The sequence below is a fragment of the Cebus imitator genome, unplaced genomic scaffold (assembly GCF_001604975.1).
Source record: "Cebus imitator isolate Cc_AM_T3 unplaced genomic scaffold, Cebus_imitator-1.0 Scaffold8, whole genome shotgun sequence".
NCBI lineage: Eukaryota > Metazoa > Chordata > Mammalia > Primates > Cebidae > Cebus > Cebus imitator.
Window position 1 is genome coordinate 12,786,654 of NW_016107323.1, and position 23,571 is coordinate 12,810,224.

At 41.8% G+C, this 23,571-nt stretch overlaps 1 protein-coding gene across 8 annotated transcripts in view; it reads right to left on the reverse strand.

Moving 5' to 3' along the window:
* Positions 1–23,571, reverse strand: part of LOC108314566 (ERC protein 2-like) — a 439,969-nt gene that overhangs the window by 187,343 nt on the left and 229,055 nt on the right. For all 8 annotated transcript variants that reach the window (XR_001829551.2, XR_005202640.1, XR_001829554.2 and 5 more), the window contains exon 4: positions 8,597–8,731. Coding sequence is in view for 4 of the 8 variants with exons in the window: in XM_017543517.2 (XP_017399006.1) it covers positions 8,597–8,731 (135 nt within the window). In the remaining 4 variants the exon portion in view is untranslated. The remainder of the gene's footprint in view (positions 1–8,596; positions 8,732–23,571) is intronic.

Consider the following 23,571-nt stretch of genomic DNA (forward strand, 5'->3'; position numbering starts at 1 on the left):
AAAAAAAAAAAAAAAAAAAAAAAAAAAAAAAAAAAAAAAAAAAAAAAAAAACCACTTTACCCCAAATAGAGTTAAGACTGAATGAAATCTTCAATAGGCTCAAACCTCCTTTAAGAAAAAATCCTTTTCTAACAGGAGGATCCTGATGCATTAAGCAGATCTGCATTTTTCCCATACATGAAGACCCTACCTGGCAGGGCTTATTAAATCGTGCCCTCATGTACTTACATGTAGGGAATTAACATCACACCCAAATTAAAGGGCGCTGACAATAACCTGCTCATTTGCAAAGCCAGCTTCCCAACGGCTGCGTAACCCCGCCTCCCTTCCTCTCCTGTGGCTCTTAATGGTTGGGTGAGCATGCAACTGCTGGTAGAGGAAGGAGGCAGTTAAATACCTCCCACAACAACAGTTCAGACATTTGTCCCCATTTCCTTCTTTACCTGTGGCCTCACAGAGAGCCATGGCAGGGCTACTCTACAGCTTCTGCTCTTAAAAACAAGCAAACAAATAAACTGCCACTTTTATTTCCCAGCGGTGGGAAATCACGTACGCTGTCTGGCTCACTTTTTAGTAGTTTTGGAGATTTTTAGTAGTCTCTGGGAAATAAAGAAAAAAGAGACATCTGTGATATCTTTCTATTTCTTAGCCTGCTGAGTTTTAAACACAGTATCCTCCAATCTAGTTGTGAGAAAGGAATTACTGGGCAAGAGGCAAGTGGCTCACAAGAGCTATTTAAAAATGCATGCCAGGATATCCTTGGCTGGAGTTCTGAGAGGACTGGCCCAGGAGTGCCGATGGTGGAAATCTCTGAACCCTTCTCCCATGCAATACACATCAGCACCAATAAGAGGTTTCTTCATGGGTTGTTGAATTTGAAGGCTTCATCCCTACGTGAAACCAAAACTCAAGGCTTCTTCTAAGAAGTGGGCCATGAAATTAGATTTGCAATGCAAAAAAAAAAAATCTACTGTCTCTTATCTGGGCAAGCTTTGGACATAATAGCTTGGTTGGAAAACTGATATTAAAAGCCTAAAACATGTAATTTTTCTTATCAGGTTACTATCCTGGGGGGTCTAAAAATTCCTGGTTTTCTGGATGTTCCATAACTCTACTTTAGTAAGCCCTGATATACAGTGTTAATTTTTCTTCAGTGGAGGAAACATGAAGATATATTTATGTTCACACATACATATATATGTATATATAACGTATATTCAAACGTGCACTCAGAGGAAGTTAGGGAGGGAAATTTCTAGTTAAACATGATCTTGTGAAATTCTTCCATATGTGGAAAAGTCCTCAGTTCATCTGACATAGAGCGATACATACATATATACACACAGGATGCTATGTATACATTTATCTCACATTCATTTAACCTCAAACATAAAATAAATCCTTTTTATTCTTCCCTAAGCAAAAGCTAGGAATAACAACTCTATATACAGAATCCATCTTCTGGGGGCAACAGTAAGTTGGACCCCCTTGCCTGTCTGTTAGAATTCAAAGGGCTGTGCTTCGATTAATTTGCCAGTGAAAAGTGCAAGGGAAGCAGAGCATCAATCAAGAAAGCTCGTCCTGCATTCCCAGAGAGGAGCTCAGTGGGAGGAGGGGATCCCATGGCCTCAAGTTGGCATACCCCAGGTGGGGCTGCTGTGACTGCTTCATTCTCCTGGTGGACCGTGAGACCCCACCAAATTCTTGTGGACTAACACAAAATGCAGAAGGGAGAGAAAAGCAGGTGGGTTTTATGAAAAAAGATCTAGGGGCAGGAAACACATGGGCCTGGAGATGTCACCTGCCTCCTGCCGCAACAGTGATGAGGGCCTAATTGCAGGGATGGCTGGAAATTCCCCTCTTTCGGGAATGCTCTATAGGATGCTGACTAATTCTACCTGAGAGCAGTACCCAAGGCTCAGGTGTGTGAATAATGGACAGAGGTAAGAAGGTGAGAGAACAAAAGCCTTGCTTCTCTTTTCTGAGCTAACTCTATCTTATGGTTCTTTTGCCTGTAGGAAGAGGGGAGAAGGGACATGTTCAGGGATCAGAAATCTCAAAACCAAGATAGTGAGTGCTGCAGCTTCTCTGAAGCAGAATATAGGTTCAGTACTCTAAGCATCTGCCTATATGCAAGAATCCAGAATCCATATGCAGAAAGGAAAAGCAGATTTCTATCAACCATTGTGAGTTAGGTCACTGAGATCATTTTATAGTATCTTAAAATACAATCTACATATCAGTTCTGTGACCACCAGTTTGAAGAGAAGGCCAAATCTAGGCATGGGTTCTTTAGTACCCAAGAAATTTGATGGCTTATGGCAAAATTACATGTATCCCAAGCAGAATTCTATGGGAATTTTCAGCAGAAAATGGAAGTGAACATTCAATGCTCTGAAATATGTCCAATGGTACAAACATACACCTTGGCAGAGAGCCAACACATGCTGGAACCACACAGTCATCAGGAGCAGCAGAGAAAGGACCAAAGATTACTATTTATATCCACAGACAGATTCTGGAAATCACCAAGTAGAGTGGGTAATATTTAGGATTAGGGCAATCAATTTCCTAGAACTAGATCCATAGAATGGGCACCTTAAAGTTCACAATGCAAAAGGGAAAACCTAGCTTCTACCACAGAAAAGTCACTATCTGAAAGTACCCCTAGCACCCTGGCTGATCTGACAGCAGCCCTTAGCAGAATAAAGCATCCTCTGTTTTGCTCTGGGGGCATGGTTTGCTCCAGATCCTTGCATGTTCTGAGGCTCAGGGGAGATTGAGCAAGGAAATGTGAGTCCTGGCAATCCACTGCCAAGAACCCTCTGTGATCCAGAGCAGTTCCCCTTCCTCTTGGGGACAGTCTCCCCACTACTTGAGGATCTCATTCTGGTGATTCCATGAAAGTATGAGAGTTTGCAATTGGCACAGGAACAGCAGGAATAGAGAAGAGTAAAGGGGAACAGGTAAAATGGGGGGAAATGGAAGGAATAAAGTCACAAAACAGAAGAATGAAAATAAAGACAATGAAAGCTGGGGCAAATGGATAGAGAACGTTTCAGATGACATATTTTCTTTCTTTTTTTCTTTTTTTTGAGATGAAGTTTCACTCTTGTTGCTGAGGCTGGACTGCGTTGGTGCAATCTTGGCTCACTGCAACCTCCACCTCCCAGGTTCAAGCAATTCTCCTGCCTCAGCCTCCCAAGTAGCTGGGATTACAGGTGTGCACCACCACACTAGGCTAATTTTTGTATTTTTAGTAGAGATGGGGTTTCAGCACGTATGCCAGGCTGGTCTTAAACTCCTGACCTTAGGTGATCCACCAGCCTCAGCTTCCCAAACTGTTGGGATTACAGGTGTGAGCCACCATACCCGGCCAAGATGACATTTTAATTCAATTTTGGAAAATAAACAAAATAGGACAAAATTTACTACAATTCAGTGGGAAAGGGAAAAAGCACCTTTGCACTCAAGAATAAGTGGATCCATCATAGTTGTGCAATCATAAACACACATGGTTGCACAGATGTATCCAAAGAGGTTGCCACCAAGGTACAGTACTCAGAGACTTAGGGTTTCATCTGGGGCCTGTTAATTTTCAGTTCTGTGACTCTGGATCATTAAAAACCTCTCTGAGTTTCTCTGTTTATACAATGGGGATACTTCCATCTGCCTTTCCTATTTCCTGAAGCAACTATGGGAGCAGTTCATTCAAAAGACATATACAGAGTACCTAGTAAGGGCGAGACACATGTGAACATGCAACAAATAATCAAATATAAAATGGGAAATTCAACCAAATTTTTCTGTAATTGATCTTGTAAGTATCATGTCTCTATGCTCCTAAACTCATAGCCCTCGTTTAGAAGGTTTTCTGTAAGTAAAATGTAAAATTTAAATATGATCAGAAAGCCTTAAAGGTGGTCAAAATCCCTCGAGCTCTCCAACACCTATGAGCAAGTATTTCCATTTAATGAAAGAGGAAGAGGAAAGGAGAGTTTTCTCTTGGGCTTTCAAAAGTGGCCACCTATTCTGGGGTTTTCAGCCCTGAAATGTTAGGTTCTTTGCCATTTAGGCCCTTCCAAACTAGAATCAGAGTGGCAAGTGCTTTAACAAATAGCAGTACATTTTGCACAAACAAGCAGTGAGATCAAGGCCCTTGAAGACCCAACACCCAACCTAAGACCCAGGAACAGAAATGTGAGTCCTAAATGCAAAAAGGGTAGCCTGCACGGCACCTGGCATTTTAAGTTTGCTGGAGTGTAGAGGGCATGCTGCTGCTGGCCTTTTCTTACTGACCAGGTTAGTCTATACCTGGGAGCCACTGGAATGAGCTTCATAAAATGTGACTTTTCCTAGGACAGTAAAAAGTATATGATGCCTAAAAAAGGAAAGCAGAAAGACTTGATATCATTGATAGGTTTTAAGGCAGGGAACGATGCTATTTAAAGAAAATGACAGATGAGACTGATGACAACAGGAACAGGGAACATTTAGGAAAAGCTCAATTTCTACTTGGCTTTGTGAAATCAACCTTGGTAACCACAAAAAAGTCTCGAATGTGTCTCCATGGCCACTTCTTGCTTTGAGGGATTTCCTAAGTCATTATTGGGATTTGTCTGGATATTCTACTTGGACATATTCAATGGCTGTGGCCATCCTGGGGGTCACGGCCTATCAGCTATTAAATGCTTCTCTCTCTGGTAGGGAGCTACATTGTTGGACTACCACAAAGCACTGACTTCGCTTGCATCTTCTCCAAATCCTCCCACCCTTTCATCACACTCATTTGTAATCCCTGAAGGGCTGTGTATTTATGACTATTCTTGATATCCTGGGTCCTCAACCTTAATGACTCCCTTAGTTTAGATCTACTGAGTTCTTGGTGGGATCACTCATTCTCAGATATTATAGCCTTTAAGAAGGTTATCCAGGAAATGAATGGAAGAGGCACTTCTGTTTTCTGTTGTGCAAAGCATGAAGTTGCCTGAAAATTCCACCTTCTGATAAAAAATACTGCTGGAAACTGAATCAGTCATGTTTTAAAATGGGCAGTCTCTGTTTTCACCTGATACTCTGAGAACAGTGTTTCTCAGAGCACAGATGTTACAGAAAAGAAAAAAGAAATCTACAATCAAATCAGTCTGGGAAATACTGGATTAAGTTAAATTGGAGAGCTTTCTTTCTTATATGACTTTTTAGATCCTTTGATCTGCTAATTGTTCCAGGACGCTCAAAGATAGAGTTATAATATGCAGCACTTTCACAAAATTCTTTGCCCAGAGAATCTTTGTTTCAAGACTTTCCTCATGGGACTAATGTTCTAAAAGTTACTTTGGGAAATGCTAGTCTAGACTAATAATACTTGGATTCAGTTTCTCTTAAGGAGTAAGAAAAATCATAGTGAAAGAGAAAGGAACATGGAAGGAATGGAAAAAGAATATAATTCTGTAAGTACCTGGCAACAACTAAATTGAATTACCTAAGGAAAAATGAGTTTTTCTGGAAAAGTAGGAAAGCAACTGATTTTTCATATTTCTCCATTTTCATGTGTTCTGATCTCTTAATACAACTCAAGAAGCAATGTCAACATTTTGTAGCCCTTCTTCCAAAAGTCACTGTTGGTCAAACCTTTAGGGCCACAGGAAGGCTAGGGCTGGAAGATTCACGGAAAGGGAATCAGGAATCCCTGGAAGAGACCTTTCCCCTTTAAGTCAGGTCAGCTAACATGAATACATTATGAACATTTAGTTAAAATCTCATCCATATCACCCCATTATTGGGACTCTCATGCTGTCATATGGCTGCCATTTTTCTCCTAAGAAGAAACATACTCATATGTACCCTGTCTGTATTAGTCTATGTGGTTTACACAATTAACTGTAGGGTTTCTAATCAATTGGGAAAGATAACTATTATCTATTGATAACTATTTTACTCTGGGCTTAGATTTATAACAGTACATATACAGATATATTAGTTATTGATTACCAAATCTCAAATCTTCTAGTACATTTCACTAGACCCGGGATGCCCAGTCAAAAAGGGCATCCAGCTCAAGAGACATAGCCATCTCTAGCACTAGTGCTAATCTACTCTCACACCAGGGTTCCTTGCTTAACCTCTCCTTCTCTAATTGAAGGAGCCCAGCAAAGGAGCTTTACTGACTTGATGACTTCCATTTAAAACCACAAAAATATCCTTCTAGTCTAGGGTATTTTACTTTCACAGTGAGCCCTACTACAGAGTAAGTTTCTAAGGTATGGACTCCTAATTAAGTTGGAGCTACCTTTTATCTGTCTTGTTCTGATTGGCATGAACCAGAAAAGAATTGAACAAGACATCAGATGACTTGGATTCTTGTTCTAGGACTACACAGCAAATGCCTCGAAGACAGGGGTTCTGCCCATCATGCTCTTCCCCAAATCCCACATAGCAGCTGCCATGGAATTAGGTTAGGACCTCAGAACAAGATTTCAGCCTATTCACCCACTTCCTGGGCCCTGGATTTCTCATCTGGAGACGGTGATGAAGTGAACTGCCTCTCTGTCCATGGGTTGCTTAGAGTGTTCACTGAGATGTTAGATTTGAAAGTGAAAGACCATCACCATCTTCCTAACAGTAGCAGTGAGAAACATGTGGCAAAGGTCTCAACAACATGCCTTAGCCAGACACTCTTCAAGGAATGCCAACTCTTCTGGGAAGGACACCACCCTGTGACAACCTCTAGTGTCAGTGGACAAACACGAGAGTCAACCAAGTAGTCAAGACACCCTAGTTTGTGATTACAGCTCTCTGGAGAAGTAGCAGAAGAATAGCTTTTGTAATAAATATCATTCACAAGACAGATAGATTTGCTCTGGTGCCTCATTCCCAGTAGAACATCTGAGCATATGTGTCTCTGTGATGAGATAAGCTGGTTTGTTATCCCAGCAGGTCCCTGAATGACCCACTCCCCTGACTTGGCTCCAGATCCTTCTTTCTACTCTTATAGTGCTCTCTATTGGGGTTTGAGTGGGGGAACTCAAGATGGTCCTCCAGCATGTGTGGCTCAGAACGAATGGCCAAAGTGGGGACTGTAGGCTCCCACCAATAAAACTTCACACTCACCCTTCCTGGGAGAATGCCAAGGAGAAAAGGGCAGGGACCAGGAATGAGAGCGAGTTGATTTAGTTAGCAGGATGCCAGGTCTACTGGGGCAGGCAAAGGTGGGGAGGTGGTGGTGGTGATGGCAAAGGATGGGAATTGAATAAACAAAACCAAAACACAGACATACAAGATAATGACATGAAATGAACACCTCTCTCCGCATTTCAGATCTCTAAATCAAGAGCCATATTTTGAGGGCTGAAAACATGAAATCACAGCCTCTCTGTACTTGCCTTCAGAAATCTAGATTTTTCTGTGTGAACAGCTTCAGCAGCATTGGGGTCTCTGAGGGCAAATGCTTCCAGGTACAAAGGTCAGGTCATGCTCAGGGGCTGGGGAGCCTCCTAGTGCTGGCTGCCTTGCTGCACAGCTCCCAGGAGAACTTCTAACACTGTGTCCTATATAAACAGCTCCCCTAGGACTTTTACTCTGGGTACAACATCTTGGTAACTTCGAATCTAAACTTCTTTGCGGTGCTAGCATCAGGAGGTGAAAAGGACACAGAGCTACCTGAAACGTTTTAAGAGTGTCACAAGTACCTCCTCCCCTAGCAAACAATTAAACTGCCTCTTCACACAGGTAATTCTGACAAGCCCTCACCCTGCCATATCCAAAGGAGTACATACTTATCCAGATGGTTCTATTTTGCTACCTGTTGCTCACATCTATGGAAATGTATCACTTACACTAGGGTCACCAAAAAGGGGGTGGGGGTAGGCGGGAATCTTAGTACAATAAAGTAAGAAATAGTGTTCATATTGACCTGCTAGTTTGCATTTTATTTCCTAATTTCTATAAAATTCACCTTCAAGAGTTTTAATACTAAACACTATAAATTGTTTTTACATTTGGTAGGTGAATGTAAATATTGCTGTAAAACCACAGGCGGTTTTGTTTTTGTCAATCCATCTTTTCACGTGCTTTACTTAGTCAAGGGAGGAGATAGGGTCCAAATCAAATAAACCAGACTCCTTGACTTCACTGGCTAAAATGCCAGCAAAACGGATTTCTCTCCTTGTTGTTTTACCCCACCATTAATTTGCATCACTAAAGAATTTTCTAGGAAAGTGCTCAGAGAGCTCAAGGCTTCTCTGGTTGCCAAGCTCATGGAAACAAAGTGCTTTCTCTTAAAACTCTGAAAGAGACATTCCAAAGTAACCCGCCATGAGATACCCAGCCAGCAATAGACTACGCATCTGTGAAAGAAGAAAGGAGGAGAGGAAAGAAAATGCATAACATAAATAAGAAAAGACAAAACCTTAAAGAGGAAGGAGAAAGAAAAACATTTAGATTCCTTGACTGATGGAAATAAATACCAAAGCTATTAGTTTCAGTTCAAAGAACATATCACTTTATGCTGTTTATTATTTCTTGAGGATTATTTATTTTATCTTAAAATATCCAAAGGGTAAAAGGGGTCTTGGAGGTAAGCAGCAAAGAAACTGACCTGGTCCGGAGAGGGCCTGTGATTGGAATGTTGCGACCTCCCAGGAGATCGATGGTGGTGGTGATGGTGGTGGTGGTGGTAATGGTGATGATCCTCATCGTAGTTGTCTGCCATCAACTTCATTCTGTTCTGGGTCTGTGCAGAACAAAAACCAAGGAAGATTCCATCAGGAGCTAGAAGATCAGCCAAAGATTCAGGGCATAATTATAGTACCTATAGGGATCCCTTTGTTCCTAATCCAGAAATGTTCACTCTTAGTCAAGTTGAAACTTAATAAAGAAAGCACCATGCCATTAACTTTGATGAAAGAAGCTTTGTCATATCCTTAAAGCTATTATGTTACATCTGTAGATGTTAATATACTTCCTCCTTGTGATTTAAAAGGGAAAAAATGGACATACTCTAAGGTGCTTTGCTTTACATTATCAAGCAATCATGGAGCTCCAGGGTGAGCTTGCATTCACAGAGTACCAACAATCATGACTGACATTCTAGACCGAAACTCTAGAGCAAGATGGAGATGGAAGCCCTGGATGGAAAGATGTGAAGGGCTGGGTGAAAACACAGGACTGCAGATAAACAATACTCTCACAAGACAAGACAGAGAAATCCACTCAAAAGCTGCCAAATGCAAAAAATACTGATGGAGATGGATTATTGCTATGATGACTTCTTAGGAAATGGCTCTCTATGGACATTCTAACTGATTTTGTTCCTTGAGGGAACTGAGCACAAGGTAAGAAGGACTGACCATTCTAATTTACAATCCATGATGCCTGTCACATGAGGCCACTCAGAGTCATGGTTAAATCCCCAGGGCCATAGAAGTGTACTGCCTTATTATGCAGGGCAAGAAATGGACCAGTGAGGAACTGACCTTGATAGGCTCTCAGAATCTAGAAAAATGTCTAAAGACCATGGGAAAAAAAGCAAATAAAATTATCCAGCACAGAAAGTCAGGAAATGTGGGTTTGAGAACAGACCTGCCTGGATACAAGTCCTGGCTCCCTCTCTTTGCTGGTTATGTTACCTTAAGAGACTAAACTGTTTATAAACCTTAATTTCCTCAGCTCTAAAATGGGAGTAATAGTGCCTCTTTCCTTGTGGTTGCTGCTAGGGGCAAATGATGTGATGGACTTCAAGTGTCAGTCTAGTAACTGGCAATGAAAGTCAAATGCTGTCACTATAGTTATTACTGTTGTTTGCTGCAAGACATTTTTCCTCCTTTGTATGTGTTTCTTCCTCTGCTTGCAATGCCTCCCTGGCCCTCTTTTTTCACCTTTAACTTCTATGTCTGGCTAACTCAAACTATTTACTCTAGGAGACTTTTCCTGACTCTATCCTCGAGGCTGGGTGACATGCGCCTCCTGCGTACCATGGCTCTATAACCACAGATTTATCTGTCCATGTGTCCGTAGACCTTGAAGCTATTTCTTTCATATGCCCCTCCCCAGAATCTCACATAGGGCCTAGCAGGTGTAGATATACAATACATCCTCCTGTAATAAGGGACTGAAAGAATGAAGGGGCCCTGATTTTGAGGGATGTTTCCATCCTAGAGACAAGCTACATGTTTGTTTTTAGCAGGGAAGCTCATGGGGAGTTGAGGACATTTCATGAGTTGCCATAACAATCCCACTGGTGGCTCAAGATGACAATGAACCATCAGTACTTTCAGAGAGCTAGAAGTTAGGGGTTGGCAGAGCCTCCAAACAGTTGGAGTTTTATTATGTAATATAAATAATACAATGACAATAAAGAAAGTCTGGACCTAACATTTTACATTCTTATAATATTTTTCACATACAATCTAACTTATTCTCAATACTTTCCCAGGAGCAATTATTACTGTCCTCATTTGGCAGATAGAAAAAGTAAGGTATAGATTTCAGCCCCAAGAGTCTCTTTCTCGACACAGAACATGGAGATTTTCTGGGTCATCCAGTTCTCAGTCTCTAGACTTTTTTCCTTGTCTTGCTGCTAGCAGAAAAGGCACACAGCTAAACAGGTAGAAAGAACTTTCCCATAAAATGCTTTGGTTCTGTTAAGTTTTGGAAACACCTCACATCCCAATTCTATCTGCCAGAGGATGTCTCATGATTTACTCACTCCATTTAAAAAAAATGTGTACAATATTTGAAAGGCCCCAAAGTGAATGTTAAAAAAAAACTGTGTATATGAATAAAAACAATAAAAATAGAGGGAACGGTCCACTTAAAATTAAATAAAAAATCCCAGGCAACCTTTGGCAGCTGAAAGCATTTCCATCCTTCACTTGTCCACTTAAAGTGTCAGAAGACCCAATGGGCAAGTTATGCCTTGTGAGAAAGAGCAGGTCAGTGGTGCTGCTGCAAGCTAAGGTCTGAGAGTCCCCTCAGTCAGCCTGCCATTGCACATGAGATTCTGAAATTTGGCGTTCACACCTAAAATTCCAGTATCGTCAGGAACCTGTACTTTTGAACTCATGAACTAATAAATCTGGAATTGTTTCTTCTAAATAGAATTCAGAGAGCCTCAGGGAAGCTGTGAGATCTGCTGTGGACCAGAAGGAAGGGACTCACTCAAGAATGAAGGATGGAGCCTAAATGGACAAATAATAATTCTGCTATTGTAAACATCGTAATATCCTCATCCTTTGGGGAAGCTCCTGTGATTTTATGAGATTATTTTCTTACCAGCAACAAGCCTAAAGTTCCCTACCTTTGAACTGTGTCCCATAAAAGAATGTACAAGCTAAACAAGATGCTATATGCAGTCCTAAATGTGTCTGCTAAAATGAGGTGTTGGAGAGTAGGCATGTCATGGGATAAAGACTGTAAATGAATGATGTCATCTTTCCAATTTGGTGCTGAAATATAAATAAACCACGTTGTTCATGTGAATACCAGATCTGGGGGAAATGTACACAGAGCAATTGTGAGCGGAAGAGGCTTCTTTTGATTAGTCTGGGCTGGAAGAGAAGAGTGTGAAATAGAGATGAAAAATGAGAGTTTGGTCTGATACTCTAGACCGTTTTTATTTATCTTGCTTGTAACATATCCCCTAAACTGTGACCGATTTCTTACAGGCTGGTTGCTGGTGTTCTCTCCTATAAAAACAGTTTGACCAATCCTGATCCTTTAATTGTCAAATTAAAAATGGGTTTTTAAAAAAAAAAATTTTTTTTAATTTGCACTACCTAGCTTTATCCTCACCCAATTATATCAGTTTACACATAAAGAAGGGTCTGGAAGGATAGGAAGTCACAAGTAACGCTCCCTAATAGTCAATGAAAGAAAAACTACAGAAGTTTGTAACAAGGATTGGATGGGGCTACTATTTGTTCAAATAACTCTAGGCAAACTTACCAGGTCATCCCATATATAATGCTCCACAGCCCTGTAGCCTCAGATGCTTGAGGTGCCCGCCAAAAGCCTGAAGCAGCAAATCTTCTGGGCAGGCAAAACTAGAAACCCAGGAAAACTAAGACAGAGTTGGAGAGGGATTGCTTTCCACAGCACAGCACTTGGGAACTCAGGGACTCATTTAGCAATTCACTGAGGCCCATTTTTATTTCCTTTGCAATGTCTACCAAACTGCTGATCAGACACTTTTGCCTTTGGCTAACTGTGTTATACTCTTTTTACTATATTATGTCATGACTGTGGAGACAAATCTAATCAGATTTCATTTTCTACTTCCTCTTTCTTCCAGGCACCACCTTATTTCTCTGGGGCCTTCACCTCCTAACAGCTCTCCCGCTGCACTCTCGCCTCCCACTGAACACATTCCATAGCCTGAGTGACATCAGATTTCTGTTCCTCCCTGAATTCAAGTTCCTGGGAGGCTCCTGCTAAACTCCGAAAAAGATCCTAAGTCTCTGATATGCTTAGGCATCTCTTGTTAGGTGACCGCTAGTTACTTTCACAGTCACACCTCCCGATCTCCTTGTCCCAGCCTTGGGACATGCTGTTCTCTGTCTTGGTCCTGCTCTTCACTCTCTGCTCAAATCTGAACTATACTCATTAGTTCTGTGGTCTTAGCTTCAATGCCATCACTTCCAGAGACAACGTCCCTAAGCCCAACTCTTCCACTACTTTCGGCAGAATCCTGTAGCCACCCCCGGGGTCTCTGCCATCACAGCACTTACCTGAACCCATGGTAACTAACTGCAGGTTGGCTTGGCTTTCTCCACCACTATGTTGAAAATCTCTTGAGAGAAGCACTGTGTGTGGATTGCCCTTGCACTCCCCATCTAGTGCAGAGTCTCATGTCTTAGCTATAAGTAAATGTGTGTCAAAGAAGTATATGAGTGTAAAAATGGATGGAGAGGGCAGAGGCTAATGTGGAACAGATAAGAGGGAAGATGTGAGCCTAGTATGCGCCAGCCAGTTGAGTATTTAACTTTTGATGTGATTGTTCAGTTTTTCCTGTTTATTTGTTTTTGTTTGTTGTAGTTCTTGGGAGTGGCGAAGGCATAGTACATGCATAGGTTTGGAGCTGCCGGGTAAGTCGAATTGGTCTTCTTCAAGAAACATCCCATTCCTTAGCTAATTGGACCCAGTGAAATACTCTGCCATCTCCCTGATTACCTACCTAAGAATAATGGGTTCTGGGGTGTTATTGGTTTCATCTCACTATCTCCTAGCATTTGAGGGAGCAGGAGCCTTTAGAAAACTTGTTTTAGTGCCAAAAGTCAAATACGGAAAACTGAAACTTTATCCATTAACTAAAATACCTGATGAATACCATCTGCGAAAAGGTGCCAGATACTCCAACTCTTTTCACACTTCTAAAGCGTTTATCCAAGGAGCTCTTGAAACAAAATGAAAATCCTTGATTGACTAGTAATAGACTCAATAGCCTAATGGCAATATGTAGTGATAAACACAGAGTGTTAAAACTGCATTTAAAAATATTTTAGCAAGGTGGCAATTAACAAACTATGCTTTGATCAGTCATCTGGACCAAGTTAACAATACAACCTTCATGAAAATGGTTTAAATAAGAAAAAAATATAATAAGATCTGTTGCTATGGGATGTGAAGCTAATACTGTACAACAGCAATTACAGTTTTATTCTATCAGGCTTTCTTTTCTCTCCCTGTTTCCCACCAGGGAAATCCCAAACGTTCAGGAACTCTTCTACTGTCTTGTTTCCACCTAATCAGAGCAAGGTGAACAGCTCTTGTCTCCAAGTAAAAGATGAGGAAACCAGACCAGAACGAGATAGCTAGGAGGGGAGAGATTTCCTGAACATCCACTAGACTCACATAGCAATGAATCATAATTGAGTAGAATCTGAGATGCAGTGCTCAGGTCACAGTTGGAGGACCAAATGAAGCCAGAGGATGTAGAAGCTATTAAAGGAATGTGTTGCACTGGGGAACTTTCTGGGAGTATGTAAGAATAAATGATGTAAACGCTTCTACTGTGGACACTGCAATGAAATTCACTCAACACTTACTGAACATCTGCAACTGCAATGATGCCAAGAACAATTATGTGCCAGGCTAAGTGTTTGGCCAGGATTCTCCTGCTGAATCCTCACTCCTGAGATGGCTATCCTTGGGGCCCTCTTTTACAGATGAGGAAACTAAGCCCATAACTATTCAGCTAGTGAGTAGAAGAACAGAACTCAAACCCAGGTGTCTGACTCCAGAGTCCTGCAGTACTGTCACGAAGAGTAAGGTCCAGTCCGGGTGCAGGGCTGAATCAAAGATGAACAGGACATAAGGAAATAGAAGATGGACTATAACACAGTATAAGAAGAGAAGCAGGAGAGGAGGGTATGGTTTAAATGGATGTTCAGAAGCAACAGAGATCCCCTCCAGCTGAGGGCAGAACCATCGAATAAGGCTCCATGGATGAAATGCCCCTTGAGTTAAGATTTGAAAATTGACTTGGCTATAGGTATAAGGAGAGTACACTGGGGCGATCCCACAGTAAAGTGGCCCTCTAATCACCTTGAGGAACAAACAGGTCAATGAGGGGAACTAGAACATAAAATGTGAGATATGCAAGTGTGTGTATGTGTGCGGGCTTCCTTCATTCCTTTACTCGATGTGAGGAGAGCAGGAAATATACGTGAGATGAAAATATATTTTCACCCCCTTATTTCTCAAAATAACATCTATTTGTGACATTTTGGAAGGAATTTAAGACAGAGCCACAGGCATATACTCACCCATGTTAAACTGTAACATCTCTGGGAAAATGGGCCAGGCTCTTGACATCTGTGTGTTCACAGGTATCTACACAATCCACTGCTACAGCATCAGTCCTGCCCTGAGCACTGGTATGATCTTCCCAAACTCATTCAGCTGATCCATCCTTCCCGCCCCTCATCTACAGCAGAACAGAACACTGGTCTGACTCTCCCTCCCAACTTTGTTAAAGGTGGCTTTCTCTTGATCCCTATTTACAGACAGAACTTGAGTAGATCATCATGATGGTTTGGCTGCTGTTTTTATACCTACTCATTAAGCACTTTTATTTTATTTTTAATTGCTGCAGAGAATGTCAGTGTCCCTCCTATATTCCCTTGTTCCACACCAGATCTTATCTGCAGCTTGGATGGACAGTCCTGGATGTGCTGCTGTCTTCCCAGCTGGAGCCCGTGCATCTTCCTCTGGTTGAGGTCTGGCTTTGGCCAAAGGTGCACACCGGGCAAGGGGACAGGGCAGATGAGAGTGATGGGGAGCTCATGTCCATGGAATAACTCTCAATATGTGAGGGAAGGAGATGGTGGATAAATTGCCAGCATCTTGGCCCCTTAGTGGACAACCCTGCAGTGTGCTCCAGAATCTCTCACTAGGTACTCAACAGTGGGAGCCCTGGTGGATTATAACAGAAAACTGCCCACTGCTGCACCCTTTCTAGGCCTTTTCCCTTCCCTGTATCACTGCCCCATTCTCTCGCCATGCTTCTTGAGATCACTTCTCAAATAAACTACCTGCATCCAAAGCTTGTCTTGGGGTCTGTTTTTTGTTTGTTTGTTTCAGTTTGTTTGTTCGAGATGGAGTCTCACTCTGTCACCTAGGCTGGAGTGCAGTGGCCCAAACTCGGCTCACTGCAACCTCCGCTTCCCAGGTTTAAGCAGTTATCCCACCTCAGCCTCCCAAGTAGCTGGGATCCCAGGTGTCCCCCACCACTCCCAGCTAATTTTTTATATTTTTAGTAGAGACAGGGTTTTACCATGTTGGCCAGACTGGTCTCAAACTCCTGACTTCAGGTGATCCACCCACTTCAGCCTCCCAAAGTGCTGGGATTTATAGGCGTGAGTCACCTCGCCCAGCCTGGGTTCTCAGCTAAAACCCTAATAGCTGTTGAATAATTAACAAACTTGTACTTAACTTTTGCACAGGACTAACATGACTGTGACTCCCAGGCTCTTTTCCATGGATAATTCTTCAGAGTTCTCATCACTTAGGGTGACAGAACTCTCACCTTCCTTTGGGAAGTAACACCTGCCTGACACTAATTCAGTTTCGGTCAAACATTTATACTGAGACTCAGACTGAATCAGGATTCCATAAGTCTCATTTCCTGTATCTATAAAATGGGCAAGCGAGGGAAGAGTGTCTTCGGCATAAACCAAACACCATGTAGATAGACAGATGCTGATCTACTGCTTCTACTGCACATTTTGTGCAGTTTTTCTTTTTTTCCTGCTAAAATCAAGGGAGGGAAGTTACCATTGTTAAGTTGCTTTCTGTGGCCAGGTGACATGGCTCATGTCTGAAATCCCAGCACTTTGGGAGGTAGAAGCAGCCGGGTGGCTTGAGCTCAGGAGTTAGAAAAGAGCTTGGGCAACACAGTGAAACCCCATGTCTTCAAAAAAAAAAAATACAAAAATAAGCTAAGTGGGGTGGTGCATGCCTGTAGTTCCAACTACTTGGGAGGCTGAAGTGGGAGGATCACCTGAGCATAGGAAGCTGAGGCTGCAACGAACTGTGATCACACCACTGCACTCCAGCCTGGGCAGCAGAATGAGATCCTGTCTCAAAAAAAAAAAAAAAAAATTGCTTTCTGTTACCCTCTCAGGGACCTGGGGAATTCTCTGAAGGGTTATGGACAATGATTGTAGCCAGGAGTATCATCTCCCTGTTCTGCCATCAGCCAATGCAGCCCATGAGGAAGGCTTATTTATAGAGAAAGAGTTCTATATACTCTGCTCATAACGTTAGGATCCTAAATAGTGGCGAGACAAGACTCACATTGTGAGATGGAATCACCTGTTAACATTAAAAATGATAGCCAATGCCTGCTTAGCCCTTGCCGAGTGAACAACACGGTGCTGGCATCACCTCATTCAGTCAGTCTGACATCATTCCTGCGATGCATGCTGAGGTGGTGGTTGTATTTAAAATCTTTAATAGCTGATATGACAGATGCAGAAACCCGTGAGAACCAAGAGCAACACAATTCCACATGCCCTGAATATTTGCCTGGGTAGAAGTTCTTATTGCTCCCACTTTAGAGATAAAGAAGCTGAGGCTTAGGGATTAAGCAACTAATCAGAGTTCATATAACTGGTAGATCTGAGACTCTGACTCTGGAGCCTCCTTTGTAACCAGTGCATCCCACTGATCAGATCCATAAGGACCAGTCCCTTCATAAACAATCAAAACTGACTTAGGAATGTGCTCTGATCACTCGCTCCAATCATAGCTTTAAAGAAAAGCAGCTCACTTTTGATTTTAAAGTTCCCTCCGAAAATGATGGAACTCGGACACATTATAAAATCTTAATGGAGCCCCAAAGAGGTCTATGTTCCTGAACACCCCTCATATAAATTCAAAAGTCATTATGTGCAGTCCACACTAGTTTTTAATGCTTCAACCAATAAGACAGTTCTGGAGCTAGGCTAACACATTAGCAACTGCAGACAACCAAGGAATTTCTAACATCCTGAGCACCATTGCTAGTGGTGGAGTCTGGGGGAGGGGGAAGGCCCTAGAAGTTTCCACCGCAAAGTTACTTATTTAAGCGCAGGTCTGTTTAATTAAGTTGTGGGCAGCACATGCTATACTTAGCTTTTAAACACTTGTAAAGTCCTCTTCATTCATTTATCTTACTTGTCACTGACAGCTCTTCAAGGACTGTAACAGTATGCAGAGCATGAAGAGCCTGGGTAAACAACACATATTTTATGTGGAGTCTAAACTGTTTCAACTCAGAAAGTCAATAGAGGGTCTCTGAAAAAAAACCCTAGACTCTTCTACTAAAGTGTGGAAGCATTCTGTGCAGTCTGTTATGAGTTTCTTTAGAAAGTGAATTCCAAATCAAATCCCAATTTTTTAACCAAAGTAAAAAGACAAAAAAGAAAAAGAAAAGGAGGAATGGAGGAAAGAAAGGAGGGAGAGAATGAGGGAGGCTGGGAAGAAATAAAGGAAGAAAGAAAGGAGGGAGAGAGTGAGGGAGGGAAGAGGAAAGGAGAGAGACAGAAGAAGAGAGGTCAGAAGAAGAGAAGACAAGAGGAGACAAAAAGGGAGAGAGGAAAGACAGAATATGTACAGGTGTTGGGATTCAGACTCTAAAACTGTGCTGACAAGTGAAGTCGACATTTTCATTCTATTCATAATTCAACAGATATTTATTATCATTGGTTTAGGGAGAACTGGAATTATCAAAACAGCTCCCTAACTAATGAATGGGGAAAATAGCCTCGGGGTATGGCCTAACAGAACTGGCCAACAGATTGGAAACTGGAGTGTGAACTATGATTCTAGGAGAATGTAAGATTCCAGGAGAATGCGAGGTTGAGTAAAATCCAGCAGCACCCTTCCGAAGGGACCAAGAAAGTCTTAAACAGGGCTATGAAGAGAAGTGTTCACATACCCTGGGAGGTAAGATAATTCACAGGGAGTAAATGAGCTGCTCAACAGTTACATATTTACTCTAAAATGCATTAAATTATAACAAGTACCTCAAAGAGAGGATTCATAGAAATTATGTCTTAGGACGTGGAAAACACCGTGAAGGCAATCCTCAAACGTCTGAAGCTTGAGACACCACCATCAGAAGGGAAGGGTAAAGCAATGGAGAATGGACTGGGTTGCAGGCAGAGGAGACCAGAAACTCAGATCAGCCCAGAGAGAATGAACAAACGTGTCCCAAGAACCGTGGGAGGACAGAAGGAAGCCCTCCTTCAAGGACTTTGACCTTCGCGCAGAAGTGAAGCAACTGCAGTGTGGGCCTGCTCCCAGTTCTAAAGCAGAGTGGAATGGCATAAACCTAAGGCCTTCTTCAAAACAAAACAAATGACCCCGATGGGGTGAGCCATGCAAAACATGTGGTGGGGCTGCGTTGGCCATCACTGAGCACAGTTCTGACCCCAGGAGCTGTGGAGACAGCCAGGAGAGGCTTGGCAGCTGGGAGGGAGAGGGAGACAGGGAGAAGCAGCCAGGCCCTTGGAGGGAGAACAAATCCCTCTCCCCAGATGGTCTCATGCTTGGGTGAGACAACTGGAGAAAATGTAAACATGCTCATTAGCAGTTTTCCAATCAGTTGAAAAACAAATGGGGAGAGAAAAATGCAGTGGATTGTCCCAAATACCAACTCTCTGCCACAATCCCTCAGGTGTTTATCTTCAACAGGGTTGCCCGCTGTGCTGTCCTCCCTTTCATCTGGATTTCAACACCCTTACTAGCTTTACACAGGACACTTGGAGCTCACTCTAACTAGGGTCGATTTAGTTCTATGAGGAGTCACAGACTCCACTCAGGATAGAAGGTGTCTGGACACCCCTAGAGATGCACAAACAAGACAGACACATCATTTGCAGGTCTCCCCACAGCCTCCTCCAAGCTGATATTCCCTCAGTACATGAACATGTAAACTCATCAATAACCCCCACCTCTTCTCCTGCGATAACTTACCCCCAAAGAAGAGGCAAAGTGGAACTTTTGTGAATCTGTACATGAATCTGACAGAAATCCAATTTCCAGAAAGGATGAAGTTACATTCAAATTTCATCTGGAAATGTCTACTGTGTTGAGTCATATGGTATTCTTTTTTCCTAACACATCAACTTGAATTCATTGAATGGGTATATTTCAAAAAACACTTTCTCTTTGTCACCTATTTAAGGTCAAATCCCAAAAGTCTGATTTTCTGTGACTCTGCAGTTGAAATAGTTTAAGTACAAAATGTCCAAATGCATTTAAGCTTGAATCTGAACAAAAATAGATGCTAAAGTACATAACTGATGTTTCCTGACAGTACTAGGAAAAGGCAGGTAACTTGAAAGTTGGGGAGAACTTCTTGTAGACTAGAGAATTTTAGGGCTATCTCAAATCTCTCCCCTACAAATAAGGACTTGCCAGAACCACCCCAATTCATAAAATGTTAATACTGGGTCATAATTTCAATTAGTAAATCTGAGCTTACTGCTTTATAGAGGGGAGAGTAAGGCTCCAAGAGGGGGAAGGTTAGTTGCTGATGGACCCAGGAGAAACCCCCAGAATACTTGACTGCTGGCACCTGGCACCTGGCCCTGGCCCTGCTCCTGGCCACCTTCCCATTTGATTTGCAAGTGCAGAGGAGTCTACCATACCCATGACCTGTAACACCACAGACCCGACTCATGCCATTTGGTTTTGCATTCCAGAGTACTATGGTATTAATTTCCATTCTTTCAGTCTAAACAGCATCAAACACCTAATCATTTTGTTCTTCATGGCTATAGATAGGTTAAGGAATTTTCCATTTTCCTTGAGATATGAGCCTTACTTCTCTAGCAGAATTACTGATTACGCTTTATAATTTTTCTTTTTTTATAACATCTATAAGTTTTTATTATATAAATCATACATACTAGTTTTGAAAAATTAAAGAGTACAAAAGAGTTTATAAAAAGAAAAGTAATACTCCCCTTCCCTCTGCCCCAATATTTATTTCTGCTGTTAAGGTTTTTCTGCAAATCTTTCGAAAAGATTTTATGCTTAATGCAAGCACAGACACACATACGTACCCTTTAAAAATAATATCTCCAATATGTCTTGGCTGTTCTTCCACATCAAGAACACGTAGAGCTTCCTCGTCATTAATGGTTGTGTTTTATTTCACCCTATGTGTTTACTTTTGTCTACCAGTCCTTTATTGATGTGTTTAAATAGAAACTCCAAAAGGGAAGAGATCCTTTTTTCATTTTGTTCAAAGATGGCATCCCAAGCACCTAAAGCACAGCCTGGCACATATGGGCATATAATAAATGTTTGTTGAATGAATACATGATGGGAATTTGGGTCATTTCCAGTTTTTCATTTTTTCCAACAATGCTTAAAATAATATTTTTGCAAAGGAACAGCTTTGCCTGTCCTAATGTGTTTGTTTCCAACAAGGATGGATGCTTAAACATATCATAGCTGTTTCTATAATGTGCTAGGAAAAAAGTTCAAAAGAGTACACTAAAACAGAATATAAATATTTTAAACTTGGAAAGATATCACCAAATTCTCTTAAAAACTGTCAATCAACATCCAGGCTGTGCCTCTTTCTCTACGCTGTGCTAACGTGGAATTTTTTCAAACTCTTTCATCTTCAAAAATATGATAGGTAAAAAATTGTATTCTGATGGGCACAGTGGCTCACGCATGTAATCCGCGCACTTTGGGAGGCCAAGGCAGGTGGATCATGAGGTCAGGAGTTTGAGACCAGCCTGACCAACATGGTGAAACCCCATCTCTACTAAAATACAAAAATTAGCCAGGTGTGGTGGCATGCTCCTGTAATCCCAGCTATTCAGGAGGCTGAGGCAGAAGAATCGCTTGAACCCGGAGAGAGGGAGTGGGGGTGGAAGTTGCAGTGAGCCGAGATCACACCACTGCACTCTAGCCTGGGCAACAGAGCAAAGCTTCATCCCAAAAAAAAAAAAATGTATCCAATGTATATTTCCGTAATTATAATTTGAAGCTGAGCAACATTTCATTCATATATTGTCTATTTCTACTTCATTATCTGTGAGTCCCCTTTTAATGTCTTTTTCCCCTTGTTTCTTCTTGAACATTTGGGAACTATCTTCTTGTTGTGAGAATAATTGTATATCTAAAGAAAATTATTTAGGGCTGATGTCAGGAAGAGAAGAACAGAAGTGAAGGTGGGAAGAAGGCATATAAGAGCAGGCAATGGGGGGAAAGGGAAATGTGCACAGACAGAGGAGAGGCGAGGATGCCAAGGAAGGAACCCAGGCATTTGAACACGTTAGCATACAATGTGTTCCCTTGAGCAGAGAGAAAAGGGAAAGTGGCAGGTAGTTGATGTGCTGGGATGTGAACAGAGTCGGCCCCTGGTGGACCATTAGCAGGAATGGATGTTATCAGTTAATATGGGGCTTTACTTCTCTGCAAAAGACTTTTGGGTTTTTTGAGTGTTAAGCATGCAAATGAAACTCATGAATGTGTTGGCAGAAACAATCTAATACAATCCTGCTTTCCCAAACAAGAATTCTCTTTGTAGCCATCCTGGTGGATAGTGATCCAGTCCTCATTCCTTATTATTGGAGATGGGAAACTCAATACCTATTTGATAATGTATTAAGCAGCTTAAATAGGATGCTTCCTGCCTCCCACACTCATATTTTGAGCTTTGTACCTCAGTTGTACCCTAATTCAGCCTTTTTGGGCGGCTCACATCTTCAGATAGTTGAATACAGTTATGTCCATTGTCTATTTGTTGTTCTTTCAACTAGTCATTCCCCACTTCTCCTAGTGCTCTCTCTGTACCCCATCACACACGGGGCTCCTACACTGTGTCAAGGATCCTCTGAAAGAATTATTTGAATAGAGCCTGAAGCTAAGTCTTCACATGTGTCCTCACATGAGCTAAGCATGATTTAAAAATAATTAATATACTCTTAGGTTCCATTGATTTTTACCAACTCCTGTGCAATGCTAATGCTCTAATTTGCCAGTTGTTAGTTCCTCTGCCATTCACACACAGACACACACACACACACACACACACACACACACACACACTCACCAGAATTTTAATTCTAAATATATACTTCATTCTTTTCCTTATTACATTTTTTTTTTTGAGGTGGTGTTTTGCTCTTGTTGCCCAGGCTGGAGTGCAATGGGGCAGTCTTGGCTCACTGCAACCTCCGCTTCCTGGGCTCAAGCAATTCTCCTGCCTCAGCCTCCCAAGAAACTGGGATTACTGGCGCCTGCCACCACGCCCGGCTAATTTTTTCTATTTTTAGTAGAGATGGGGGTCTCACCCTATTGGCCAGACTGGTCTTGAACTCCTGACCTCAGGTGATTGGCCCATCGTGGCCTCCCAAAGTGCCGGGATTACAGGCGTGAGCTACTGCTCTTGGCCCTTACTAATATTTTGTTTAGATTTATACTGACTAAATTTGGGTCTATAGTTCCATCTTGCTGACATGTTTCTCAATTCTGATTATGTCTGCCATTGTTTATGGTAAACTACCAAAAAGTATGTTTTCAAAGGTTGTATTTAATTAGTTCCTTGTACATGCTGGGAGGTCACAGCCTAGCTCCTCTGGCAACCTCCCTATAGAGGTGACAGGATTCCCTAACCAACCTGCCTCTGATAAAGTTGTTCAATCAGCTATAAATCCATCACTACAGTCATTATTTCTCCACGTGTTGAAAAAGCTATTCATATACGTATGAATTTGTCCTGTCGAATTCCTAGCTGAAATCTTGACACCCTGGTAGCCTGTGACTATGTCATTCCCTTAACTTACCTATCAACCTTATATATATATAAATGTGATGTTAGCACTACTTAATCTTCAGGAACAAATAAATCTTAGTGATTGCTGACTTTATTCTCATTTCATAAGCCATCAATTTAAAGACTTATTTTGCAATCTAGGTGAAGACCAATATCGAGCCTATAGGACTTAATCAACATGACATTTGTCTTTCAGGCATTTGGTGGTAAAGTTCTGGAGGTGGGCAAAATTCAGAAGAGCCTAAAAAAGTAGAAAATTAATTTCTCTCTTCTTTGGGTGCTTTCAT